The 13,876-nt window shown below is 34.3% G+C and overlaps 1 protein-coding gene and 1 pseudogene across 1 annotated transcript; both read left to right on the top strand.

Annotated features, from left to right (window-relative positions):
- The window catches only part of LOC145130382 (RNA-dependent RNA polymerase 1-like), a 279,840-nt pseudogene that overhangs the window by 131,780 nt on the left and 134,184 nt on the right, over window positions 1-13,876 (top strand).
- On the top strand, window positions 8,129-11,483 carry LOC145128378 (RNA-dependent RNA polymerase 1-like). Its single transcript, XM_079063186.1, has 3 exons — window positions 8,129-8,272; window positions 8,819-9,344; window positions 9,953-11,483. Exons 2-3 carry the CDS (start codon window positions 8,829-8,831, stop codon window positions 10,217-10,219), a joined length of 783 nt encoding a protein of 260 aa, XP_078919312.1. The 5' UTR covers window positions 8,129-8,272; window positions 8,819-8,828; the 3' UTR covers window positions 10,220-11,483.

The following is a 13,876-nucleotide window of genomic DNA, read 5'->3' as shown; positions in this document are numbered from 1 at the left end:
TACATTTATCAGTGACAGTACACTGGTAAATCTGGATGAACCTAACAGTGTTAAGGAAGCCATGGCAGGCCCAGAGTCTACTAAATGGAAGGAGGCTATGGACAGCGAGATACAGTCCATGTATGACAATCAAGTTTGGAACTTGGTTGACCATGTACCAGGCCGTAAGACAGTCGGGTGCAAATGGATCTTCAAGAAGAAGACAGACATGGATGGGAAGGTGCACACGTATAAGGCTCGACTGGTTGCGAAGGGGTTTACTCAGACTCAGGGTATTGATTATGATGAAACCTTTTCACCAGTAGCAAAGATTAAGTCTATTAGGGTTATGCTAGCCATTGCTGCATTTCATGATTATGAAATATGGCAAATGGATGTCAAAACCGCTTTCCTTAACGGAAAGTTGGCTGAGGATGTTTACATGAATCAGCCAGAAGGTTTTGTCAGTGCAGAGTACCCCAATAGGGTGTGCAAGCTTGAGAAATCCATTTATGGATTGAAACAAGCATCTCGAAGTTGGAATCTTTGTTTCGATGAGAAGGTCAAAGAGTTTGGTTTCTCAAGAAGTGAAGATGAGTCCTGCATGTATGTCAGAGCTAGTGGGAGTATAGTTAGCTTTTTGGTACTGTATGTGGATGACATACTACTCATAGGAAATGACATCCCAACCTTGCAGGAGGTTAAGTCCTGGCTTGGGAAGTGCTTTGCTATGAAGGACCTTGGAGAAGCTACCTATATCCTAGGGATAAGGATATTAAGAGAAAGGAGTAAAAGACTAATTGGACTTAGTCAGAGTATCTACTTGGATAAGGTGTTGAAAAGGTTCAACATGCAGAATTCTAAGAAAGGAGAATTACCGATCCAAAGCAATGCCAAACTGAGCAAGGCTCAGAGCCCGAGTACGGAAGATGAGATAGCTGAGATGAGTCGATTACCTTATGCTTCCGCTGTTGGTTCGATCATGTATGCTATGACTTGTACTCGTCCTGATGTGGCCTTCGCTTTGAGCATGGTCAGCAGATATCAGGGGAACCCTGGCAAGGCTCATTGGACTACGGTAAAGAATATTCTCAAGTACATGCGGAGGACTAAGGATTGGATCCTTACCCTTGGTGGGAGTGATGACTTGAGAGTAGTAGGGTATAGTGATGCTAGCTTTCAGACTGATAGGGATAACTTCCGCTCTCATTCGGGCTGGGTCTTTACCTTAAATGGAAGGGCAATCACTTGGAAGAGTTCCAAACAGGAGACTGTAGCTGATTCGACTTGTGAATCAGAGTACATAGCAGCGAGTGAAGCAGCAAAGGAGGCGATATGGCTGAGGAACTTCATCGGAGACCTTGGAGTTGTACCAGCTATTAAGGAGCCTATGGAGATTTTCTGTGACAGCAATAGTGCGGTTGCCTTAGCCAAGGAACCAAGAGATCATGGTAGATCCCGACACATTGACAGAAAATATCACTTCATAAGACACAAGATAGAAGAGGGACTCCTCGTGGCAAAGAGGGTATCGTCAGATGAGAACCCTGCGGATCCCCTTACGAAGGGACTGACGAGGGTTAAGCATTTGCAGCATGCGAGGCGCATCGGGCTGAGGGACGATATTAGTTTTACAGATTAGATAGCCTTTTCTGAAACTTGTAAAATGTAATCGACGTTTGATGATGAATAAAATGTGTGATTTATTTATGAGCAAAGTGTTGCTATCATTGTCAATTATTTACTATTGTTTCAGTTTTGCATGTTTTGACTTCCAGAATAATCAATTTATTCAAACCTCCACAATCGGTCATACGTCGGAAGTAGGTATGAATCAAGATTGTCATGAATTGGGTCTGTAGATGGCTAAAGGTGTTTGGACATAGCAATGGTTGCTACAACGTTCATGAGTGCTCATAAGTTATGAGTATTGGAATAAACCCACGCTCACTTGTATCACTTCATGGAATTTATCTTGAGTGATCGTGAGACGGTAATATCATATAAGTCTTCAAACCTAGAGATATGAGTTGTTACCTATGAGTTGGTTGTGCATTGATTGCACGTAAACGCATCAGTAACTTGATGTTATAAAACGTGCCTTTGTGTGCAATTCAATAAGTAGTAGAACAAGCATATGAGTCGAAGTTTATCTGTTCCTTCTAGAAATAGAAGCGATATCTGGGCCCCTCGATGATTTTGTGTTGACCCATGTACCGGGCCCGGTCAGAACTAAATTGATGTGTTCAGTTAAGTTCTTTGTCAAACAAATCGGAAATCGAGAAACAACTGCTAGACAAATAAGTAAGACATTGTTCCATGTATTTGTCCGGCTGATATCATGAGAGCAGAGGATTATATGATCACTTATCTAAAATGGCGCTTCATAGTTCACAAGAGTTTTCGAGAGCTACGATTGCCGGTTGGTTCCTGAAGTAATATAGGCAAATACAGTTATTAGACTTATCCAAGTGGGAGTCTGTTGGATAAGGTGTCTAAGTCCATAACTTATTTGGTATATACTTGACCCGACCCGGCATGGTCCATTTGGGTTGCACTTCACCCGAACTAGTTATGGATAATTTTATGAGAGTTGTATACTTACGATTTATTAATATATTATAAGTTATAATATATTAATATAAAGTCATGTTACTTAATTAGTTTTTAATCTTGAATTAATTATGAATTAATTTAGTGATTAAAAGGAAGACTAATTAAATCATGGGCTATTATATTTATATAGTGTGGGCTAGTGCTCATTTGTTAATGGGCTAAGCTTATATGGAAGTCCATGGATGATCCATGGAGCTTTTACCCATGGATCCTTGGAAGAGGAAAAGACATGGGTTATTAGGGTTTTACCCTAACCATGAACACTATATAAACAAGCTTATGTTCATGAAAAAGACACTAAGTGTGTGTGTAAGTGTGGTGGCCAAAACCAAGAGTTAGAATACTCTCTCATATATTTTCCAAGTTTGGGTGATTTGTGATTTCCATTTGAGGCATTCACATTATTGGTGCTTGGCTCTCAAACTCCAAGGAATCAACAATCAACAAAAGGTATGTAATTCATCTAGTTCCTTTATGGTTAAAAGTACCCCATGACATGCTAGATAGGTTATAAACCTTGGAAAATAATATTTTGCATGTATCTTAGACAAACATAGATCCAAGGTTTAATAGGGTTGCATGTACACTTAGGAAGTGTTAGAATGCTCAAAACCCTACAGTGACTTCGTGCCTGTTGTGTAAACCCTGGTGACTATGAGACGTAGTGCCTATTGTGTAAACCTTGGTGACTATGAGACGTAGTGCCTATTGTATGAACCCTGGTGACTATGTGACGTAGTGCCTGTTGTATAAACCGTGGTAGCAAATGGACTTTGTGCCAGTTCCTTAGGTAAATCCTTAGGAATGAATGAAGGATAGTTGGTTCTTAGGGTAAACCCTTGAGAAAATAAAGGAGATATGGGGATGGGTATTTGGGTTGATTGTTTGATAATTGAATATAATAAATGTATTATTGTGGGTTGAAAACCCTATATGCTCACCAGACTCCCAAGCCTGACCCACTCAGTTTTCTTTGCATTACAGGTAATGGCACAAGGGTATAAGTTGGTGGACTTGACGAGAGATTTTGGATTATAGATCAGTAGTTATAAATAACTGTTGTAAGGTCTATTTTATATTGTTTATGCTTTTGGTCTGTATCGGAACATGACATCCCGAGGTTTTATTATTTAATGAAAATACATTCTCTTGAGAAACGTTTTGATAAATTTTATCATATTTTGTTTTGGGAACAAATTCCGCAACTCTTTTAATCAAAGGGTTACTCTGATTTTATAAAACAAAGCATAAACAAATCGGTCTTTTCTGGCTGTGAAATTGGGGATGTCACATACAATGAGTTTTGAAATTGTTTTATGAGTTTATTATGATTGGAAATGAAAATCTGTTTTGAAAAATCACGTTGTTACATCACACTTTGGAGGTCTTTAGGGTGTTCACGGCCCAAGAACAAGTGTGTGTTCTTGGTGTTCTTGGTGTAAATGATGATGATTTGAAGATCTAACCCAAAAGAGTTGAATTCATGGATGAAATCAAAGGGTTTCACAAGATTAAGAAGGATATCAAGAAACAAATCGAAGAATCACTTACAATATTCAAGAGAAATGGAAGTGTTCTTGATGATACTTGAGAGAGAAATGAGTGTTCTTGACTTGAAGATGTGAGAAATGATGAAATAATGAAGGAAGTATATGATATAGGGAAGGGTTCACGGCTGCCAAGAGTTTACGACCGTAAACTCTAGTTTGCGGCCGTAAACTCCTTGTGATGGAGTTTCCGGCTCGAATGCAACACAATGAACTTTAGTTAACTCATCCCTAGACCCAATCCTTGAATGTACTAAGCTTAGAACACTTAAACAGACCCTTAACAATGCTAAAAAGATAGCAGAAATAAGTCTAACCTTTGATTGAATTGATTGGCTTTACAAGATAGAAATTTCGGATTGTCACAAGTTCCATTGCTAATTCCTTCTAATTTCTTGAGTGTCTTGTTGATTTAGTAGCAAAAATCGATTCCTATTGTTCAATTCGACTCCAAGCCCTAACTGAGAATGAAGCAAGTGTTTGAAAACTGAAATTTTACCAATTTGTTTAGGTTGAAATCGAAATTGCTATGATTTTATCTTGAATTGGTGAAATTGCTATGTTTTTATTGATGTTATTGAGTTATTGATTGATTTGGTGAAATCGAAATTGCTATGTTGTTATCTTGAATTAGTGAAATTGCTATGTTTTTATTGATGTTATTGAGTTATCGATTGATTTGGTGAAATAAAACTGCTAGCATTTTGCCAAAGGTATCCTCTTTTTGTCAAACACACAATATTGCTATTTTGGAAATGCAGGATTTTTATGTTGGTGCGAGAAACCGTACGACCACAAAGACCAATAGATTTCATTTTGAGGTTGAAATCTTCAACACGGTGGTGGATATGCAATTGGCAGAATATCGAGATCGATTTAGTGAAACAAGCACCCAGTTACTAGAATATATGGGTGCTTTGAGCCCTTGTGATTCATTTGCACAATTTGACAAATCAAAGTTGTTGAAGTTGGCTAAGTTGTACAAGTATGACTTTGATGATTCGGATTTGATAGATCTTGAAGGACAACTTGAGATATTTTATCACTCTTGCATCAAAGATGAGTGTTTTACCACTTTGAAAGGAATTTCCGAGCTTTCTCGTTTGATGGTTAGTACGGGAAAACATCGGTCTTATCCTTTAGTTTATAAACTTTTAAAGATGGCTTTGATATTACCCGTAGCAACCACAAGTGTACAAAGATGTTTTTCGAAGATGAAGCTCTTGAAGACCGACTTGTGCAACAAGATTGATGATGAGTTTTTGAACGACGCATTGCTTTGCTATGTTGAAACCAAAGCACTTGTGAAAGTTGAGAATGAAAAGGTAATGGAACGGTTTCAAAAGATGTCTGCACGAAGATGACAAATTTAAATTGTAATAGATGAAAGATTGTTGTTATGTTTTTAACTTTTGCGTAATGGATCGCTTATTTGTATTAGACGTAATGAATTAATTTTTGATTTTATATTATGTTTGACCAGAAAAAAATATTCGGCAACACCTATTGTCAATTCCTATGTCCGTCCATGCCAATAACATAAAAAAGTTTTCCATAAAAAAGTTTTGTTCTAACCATGAGTGCTTCTATTTCCTCATCCTTTTTTACTATTTGATCAACACATTTGCCCTCCTTTACTTTTAGTTAAACATCATAAAGCCCCCCATTAAAAAAAATAATGATTTGTTTCATTTTATTATTGTCATCATTTTGCAAATATTAATGAATTGATATCATCATAAATTATATTATTAAAATGTCATTAACATAAAAATACTTATTTGTTTAATATGTGACTTAAAACGAAAGTAAATGATATATAAGAATACAAGGTTTTTGTTTTAATAAATATAATAGTTATGTTTATATTATATAATATAAGTTATTATTCCTATTACAAACAAATATATGTCTACGCATTGTTTCATGAAAATATTTTAGTTAATGGATTTTTTTTTAAATAAAAGTCTTGTGAATCTACATTAATTGTTTTGATAAAGTGTTCTTAGAAAAAATATATATAGAAAGGAAATAAAATAACAAAATATCTTAAACTTTTTGATTGTATAAATATACACTAATTTTTAAATATAAAAAAAAATAAAATTTAAATAAATAAAAAGGAATTAAAAAAGGAGTATGTAGATAGGAAAAAAAAAAGTGAGTTAGTGAAAAAAAAAAATAATTAAGTTTAGTAATATTAATAAAGTTAATAATAAAAAAATTATTATTATATAATAAAATTAATAATGATTAGGTTATAATGAAAGTTAGTAAAATGAAATAATTATTATATGGGAATGATGAAAAAAAAAAATTCGAATGACGTGTGATAAGATAGAATGATATATCCATTAATCCATAGTAGGACCTTTTAATAGATAGTCTGAGAAATTTACGATAATAAGTGTGGTCTTTGATTGTAGTCCCCAATCAATAGTTGATCATTTTTTTTTTTGCTTTCATATAAAAGGTCCAACAAAGAGTCATTGAAAGAATGTTTTTATATACATTGGTCATCTAAAGTTTAGATTGACTAAGCGTTTAGAACAAACTTTTATAAAACCTTATTGATTTTACTCGTTATATAAAAGGCATTTTTATATGACAAAAACATAAGCCGAGTTTCTTAAAATAAGAGTCCAATTTGAAAATTCAAATCCCCCCAACATTTAAGGGGTGTTTGAGAATACTTTTTAAACGCAAAAGTTCTTTTTATAAAAGTTTTTTCTTAAAAGTTATTTTAAGAAGTAAAAGTTAAAAATTGTTTTAAAAAAATGTTTGAATTATATTTTTTAACTTTTGAATGTCTTTTACCTTTTAAAAGGCTAAAAGCCACAAAAAGTTACAATTTCATGACTTTTGGAAAATCCTTTTTTTCTTCTTGGCTAAAAGTTATTTTGAAAAGTTTTTTTTTAATTCCCAAACATCTTTTTATTCCATAAAAGCTCTCATAATTTTTAAGAGTAATTCTAAAATAATTATTTAATGGAGAGTGAGAATATATTAATAATATTTATAAATGTTGTTTGATTGTTAAAACAATTCAAGATATTATTGATCATAACTTGTGCACCGAGTCTTGCATTCACCTCAATGGATACACTTCATCTAACAACGACCCACTTCTTGATGTAAATATGTAATTTATCTTCTATTGGAATTGGAATATGAGCGTAATGATCTAAACATAAAATAGTGTCTCCAAAGACGCCAATTTAAACAATGGGTGAAATCACGAACTAAAAGTTGGAGGTGTACGGATGTTCTTCAAATTTTTAAATATCATTGTTATCATCTTGTAGGAGTATTCATCGGATAAACGGTTGGTATTGTTTATATTCATCAAAACACATGAGATTTTTGTGGGGCCCAATGACACCAATTTCATGAAAAAAGAGACAATAATTGTGTATCATGATATAATATATTTTCTGTATAATAATTTATCACTAAACAATATCTACTTATCTAGTAAATACAAATCGAATAAGCTTAAAAAACATTTATTCTATTCCAATACCCAACCTAACGAATTCGATTAATTATTAATAAGTCGAAATAAAAGGGATAATGACTTAGGAGGGTAATTAGGTTTCCAGTTTGTCCGTGTTAGGTCACTAAGGTTTTTTTTATGCGTATTAGACCAATATGGTTGTTATTACCGTTAAAAAACCTTTGTGACCTAATACGGACAAACTGAAAACCTAATTACCCTCCTAAGTCATTATCCCGAAATAAAATCATGAAAACAATCAAAAGAGTATACTTAAAAGATAAAGTAATTATACCATCTTTTCTTTTTTCAAACGGAAATATATCTATTAATAAAGTATAGTGAAAAGGACGAATGATATTAAAAATTCATGAAACAACATAGTCCTTCTTGTGACCCATAATACAATCACTATATTCACTTTTTAACTTTTTAAACGTCAAATAATGCTACTATAGTACGATTTAGCCACAAAACGATAAACCAAAAGGAATCTTCTAGAAAAAGACTAGCAAATTGACGATCAAAGTCCCCTATATCCAATCCAAGTACACATAAAAACGTCCATGAACAAACCCCAACCCTTACGCAGATCATCGACGTCGTCGTTTCGCTTCGTCATCTTCACTACTTGGTGAATCGCTCTTCCATTGCATACTAACTGCTAAATAGTTTCTGTTACTTAAGCTTTATGATAGCATTATTGATTTCCTTTCTGTTTCTAACCTAATTGCTACTAGATTAAAATGATCGAACCTGGTAAAAATTTTATCAGTTTGTAGACAATTTTGCTTTTTGTTTGATGAAATGAACGAATTTCAGTTACTAAAATGCGTGATCTATCATCAGAGTCCTGTAAATTTGTTTTTACGTGAAGATATAAGTCATATGTAATGGAAGAAATAACATGATTCCATGATTAAAACGTGTGATCTTTCATAGATTCTTAGATTAGGTCAAATGTGTTTTGATTTGTACTTTTCTCAGAAACATTTACTTGGATTCTTTGTACAAAATTGGGAAAAAGGTAAAAGAGGGAGGTAACTGGTTTCTATAAACAAGTTATTCCAATAATGTAGTTTCTATCTTTTTTATGCTTAAATTGCTTATCATTACTTCTTTTGTTACGATTTCAATGTATTTATGGGTACTGATTACATGTTCTAAAATCACATCACAGCTAAAACACCATGAGTAAGACAGTTCAGGTGTATGGATACCCAAATTTAGAATCTGCAGAAGTAATCAAAACATCTCTAGAGAATTACACGGGTCCCGGGACTATTTATGCTTTAGAGGTCAAAAAGGCAAACCGAGGGTCAAGATCATATGCAAAAGTACAATTCAAAACAAGGGAAAGAGTTGAGTACATTATAGACCTTGCAAACAATAAAAGATTGTGGTTTGGTAGAACTTATTTAAAGGCTTTTATAAATGATCATGACATTGAACAGAGGCCCAAACAATTTGCATTTGAAATGGAAGGGACGACTATTCATTTTGGTTGCCAGGTGTCAAAGGATACTTTGCATGTGTTAAGTGAAATGAAAAATGTATCAGTGAAATTTGGGTTTGGATTAAGGAGGTTGTACTTTGTTGTTTCATATCCTACTACTTCTTACAAGCTTCAACTCTCTTATGAGAATATTTGGCAAGTTCAACTTAGACGTTCACGTGGAAATAATGCAAAATTTGTTGTTATTCAGGTTAGTTTTGATTGAGTTAATTACAACAATTTACATTTTTTTACCATTATAGGCAATGCACTTTTTTTACCCATAATAGCAACATATTTACACTTTGTTACCAATAATAGCAAATTACGTGTATATCTTTAGTTTTTACCTATTATATTGTAATACTATTTGTTTTATGGGCTTTGACATAAAAACCCTTAAATTTGTCAAAATGTGATGGTTTTGTCCCTGTGATGATTTTTTTTCGTGTCTGCCTTTAAGCATATAAATTTGCAAAAAAAGAAAAACCTTAAGTTTACAAATCTTTTATGTTTTTATCCCAAGTGTATTTTCTAAATTTGACATGAAATTCCTTAAGTTTAACAAGGGCAAAAATGGGAAAAAAAAAACTTGGCAAACTATGGGCATTAATGAATAAAAAATCGTCACGGGGACAAAACCGACAAAATTCAACAAACTTAAGGACTTTTATGTCAAAATCCCTTGTTTCATTAGTTAAGAAATGTAGTTACATTGCTATTATGGATAAAAACTAAAGTATATTGCCCATATTGGTAATGAGAGTAAAGTACATTGCTATTATCTTTTACTGACTAAATGAAATTGTCTTTTTACAGCTCTATGGTGCTCCACGAATTTACCAGAAACAGCATTTCTCAATAGAGCTCGCAACAGAGGGGTATTATAGAGAAACAACTTACATGAAGGATAACTGCCCCACCATGCAACATGAAGCACAGAGCAGCAGAGAACTCGAAAAGGCAATGGCCCCACCATGCATAGAGCTCGCAAAGCTTTTCTCAATAGCTGTAGATGTAGATTTTCCAAAAACCGGTGTACATATCGATATGTACTTCAAACTAATCATTCTCAATATTTTTTGAAAAAAAAAAAATACTCAAATGATAGAGAAACAACTTACATGAAGGAGCATAGGCAAGAGGTGTATGAAACCAAAGATGTGCTTCACTCATCTATGCGATTAACATCCATAGATTGATGGGGAAAGTACCACATTGTAGCAGTAAAGAAGGTGATATTTCCATCATCATCAGTGTTGGGAAATGAAGCAAATTTCCCGAGTGACTCCCCTTTAACAGCAACAGCAACAGCAACACCGTGGTTCAAGTCGCTATAAAAAAATGCATATTCTTCAAATACACGGTTTTACCCATTTCATTTCCCCAGAAATTTTGAAATTGAAGGTCTCTCACCTGAACTTACAAACATAGTCGCATAAAAGAAGTAATTGGGCTTCTTGATTTCGAGCATTGTCAATTTGGGGTGTGGAATGAGTCTCAGTTCAAATAAACAATGCATCTTATCGCTTAGAGCATATATTTTCCCCTTGAAAGCATATATATCATGGATGGAGAAAGGGTAGGATTTACCCTCTATTGAAAACCATATCTCCTTGCAGGAATGAAGCAACAGAACAATATATTGAGGGTGAAAAGACGAGGATAACCCTGCCAATGCCAGGGTTGTAATCAGATGGGAAATTTAAGGAAATGAAGTTCCTTCCTTGTGAATTGTGATTTGTGATAGGGTTCACAAGCCAGAAGCTGTGGGTTTTCTTAACAAAAAAGATCAAGTAAGTAACCACATGTCAATCCTACACAGGCGAATGGGGAAGGAAGGATGGTTTTAAACCTTCTTTTTTCAAAGTCCTCCAGGAAGCAGGTTTTGTCATGAGCACGACAACAGATACTTATTATGGTCATGGGTGGGCATGGAGGCCATAAACTTGTTTTTTTCATTAGAGCACGCCCAAGACTTGCAAACTCCACGGAATGAATAATAATCCACAACTCCCAACCGCATCATCACTAAATCAAGCAAATCATGGTTAACATCTGACCAAGTCTTGGGCATCTCCCTGCTCAGCATCATCATTCTGGTTTCTAGCCATTCCTACACTTGCATATAAAACCATAATATAATTCATCAAACAACTACATGAATCCTGTGTGATGTTAATCATTTTAATCCACATACTACACCTCTCAGGGTTTTATTCCCTATAGTGATGGTTTTTGTAACAGAGTTAACCAAATTGTGTATGTTTCACTAAAGTTTTTATGTACTTTATGGTGACATAGATTATTTAGACCAATCAAGATGCTTAGTTAGTGCTTGTTCTTACAATCAGATCCACAATTTATAAGGTAATAAAACCATTAGAAAACAAACTTCTTTAAATATTACTTCACACACACACACACTCAGTAACCATGTAACACAACCGGATTGTTCCCACAGGCAGGGTGAAGAGATCTCTACCACAAGCATTTATTCATTTCAAGGTATTTTGCAACTACTAACACCATTAATTCCGAAAAAAAAAAAAAAACATATTTCAAGAGTATGCCAACAACATGATTCACCCTAAATGACAGAACATATAAACTTAACAATTCATGAAGGTAGTATGGAATAGGAATGAATCAACCAACATTATTCTATGCGTAGTGAGTTTGCAGCTTGTGAAGTTCAATGTTGTAATCTAAAATTCGTATGATTATAGAGTGCAAGTAGCCATTTAAAACCTCAAGGTAAAACATACCTCTATCTCCACCATCATACAGTTTTTTAAAAAGTTATCAAATTGACTTCACATCATAAAAGTTGACGACAATCAAGTCAATCTACAAAGTCGAATACTACTACTACTCTATATAAAATTGGCAACTCTAGTTTCATGATGAATCAATGATGTATGTTTGCCCCATACACACTACTTACTGCTCTATTATGTTTATTGTCAAACCCTAGAATGTAGAAATCCCGATCCCGAATAAACAATATCATAAATACGTGAAAGAGCCTCACATATCTACACATATCTACGTGATCAACTTTCATGCATTCATGGGGGAAGTACCACATTTACGCTGTAAAGAACCTGTCTTTTCCATTGTTATCAGTTTCACAAGATAAAGCAAACTGATGGTCCGAGTGCAAAACAAAAGATAGGGACCAAACGCGCAACTTTAGCCAAACCACAACAACTATTTCAGTAATTTGTTTGTTTTTTTTGTATATGTAAACAAAGAAGCAGACCAATGAAGAAGTTAAAATTGATTTTGTGAGAATATACAGATATGGTTGTATTTAGTTTCCATTAACTATTTCTAAACTATTTGTTTGTACTTTGTAGTTAGGAACAGATTGCTAGCAGCAGATCTAGAAAAGAGTCTAAATCATCCAAACACGGGTATCATGTCAAACCAACAACATTTCAAACACTTGCAACAGAAACATAAATACTAGAGATCTTGGTAAATGAAAATTCCACATAGGATACAAAAGTTATAGACAAGGTACACACAACCACCCACAATATATCTCCTTACCCTGGTGTCATGCTTCTTGTCATCAAAGCCTTAAGTGAAACAAAATATACCAAATTCAAACAAATCCCAGGATGATCCAACAAACAATTTTAAATCAATGTGCATTGTTCTAAAGAGTAAAGATAACTAGTTTCATGTCATAAAGAGCTATTAATTATGACCCAATTACCCAAATAATTAGTTTCAATGTTTCATGTTGACATGTCTGATCTCTTAAAACCCAAAATGGAAACATTATATCTAAGAAATCAGAATCATACTGTATTAAACTGAAATGAATCAATCCGGAGTTTCTTACACAATCTTATTGATACAGACAGTGTTGCAAAACTCGACCTACTCGGCCGATTACTCGGAATCGGCCCTCCACCGAGGCGAGTAATGTGAACTCGGCCAAAAAACTCAGATTCAATCAAACTCGGTCAAAAATCGGTCAAACTCGGTCAAAAATCAGTCAAACTCGGTCAAACTCGGGCCTACTCGGTCTTACTCGGGCCTACTCGGTCAAACTCGGCCAACTCGGTCAAAATCGGTCAAACTCGGTCAAAGGGTCAAAATTGTCATAAAAAGAGAAAAAATCAAGAATTTCAAGATTAATATGTATAACGCACTTAATGATTTGTTATTTAACACACACATGTGATTATTACTATATATATATCTTAAATTTTCAGTAATTATTCACGTAGTGAGACAATTGTGTGTATTCCAGTTTTTATGTATTCACATGTATCTAATTTTGGTTATATATTTCAATCAAATTATGATTTTAGCTTATGATTTTGGCATATATAATTTTCCAAAAAATATTTCTACATGAATTACCGAATCCGAGTACTCCCCGAGTTCTCCCGAGTACTCGCTACTCCCCAGTCGGCCGAGCAGGTACCGAGTAGCGAGTTCTACAACCTTGGATACAGATAAGTCAAAAGATTTTCAAAATTAGAGCAAAAATTCGGTGTTTGGTATTAACAAACATGAAGCTGGCCATGTCTGTGATCACGCATTATTGCATTGACATGAAATCCCTATCAACCAAAAATCACTTGAGAAAAGCCCACATGGTAAAAATATTTTGAAACATAATTTACCTGCTCGAAACTGAACTAGGGCGTAGTTTAAGAACTAAAATCTGTAGAAGACGAGTTTCCCGCTAGGATTTCGTTTCACAAACAATGCTTCCCC

Source organism: Lactuca virosa, chromosome 8, assembly GCF_052849685.1.
Source record: "Lactuca virosa cultivar CGN04683 chromosome 8, Lactuca_virosa_CGN04683_v6, whole genome shotgun sequence".
In the NCBI taxonomy this organism is placed as follows: domain Eukaryota; kingdom Viridiplantae; phylum Streptophyta; class Magnoliopsida; order Asterales; family Asteraceae; genus Lactuca; species Lactuca virosa.
The sequence above is the reverse complement of the archived record's forward strand: the minus strand, read 5'-3'. Positions and strand labels throughout refer to the sequence as shown.

Coding starts and splice junctions, on each gene's coding strand:
- LOC145128378 (XM_079063186.1), top strand. CDS start 8,829: ATGAGTAAGACAGTTCAGGTGTATGGATACCCAAATTTAGAATCTGCA. Junction 9,345..9,952: donor CAAAATTTGTTGTTATTCAG/GTTAGTTTTGAT, acceptor GTCTTTTTACAG/CTCTATGGTGCTCCACGAAT.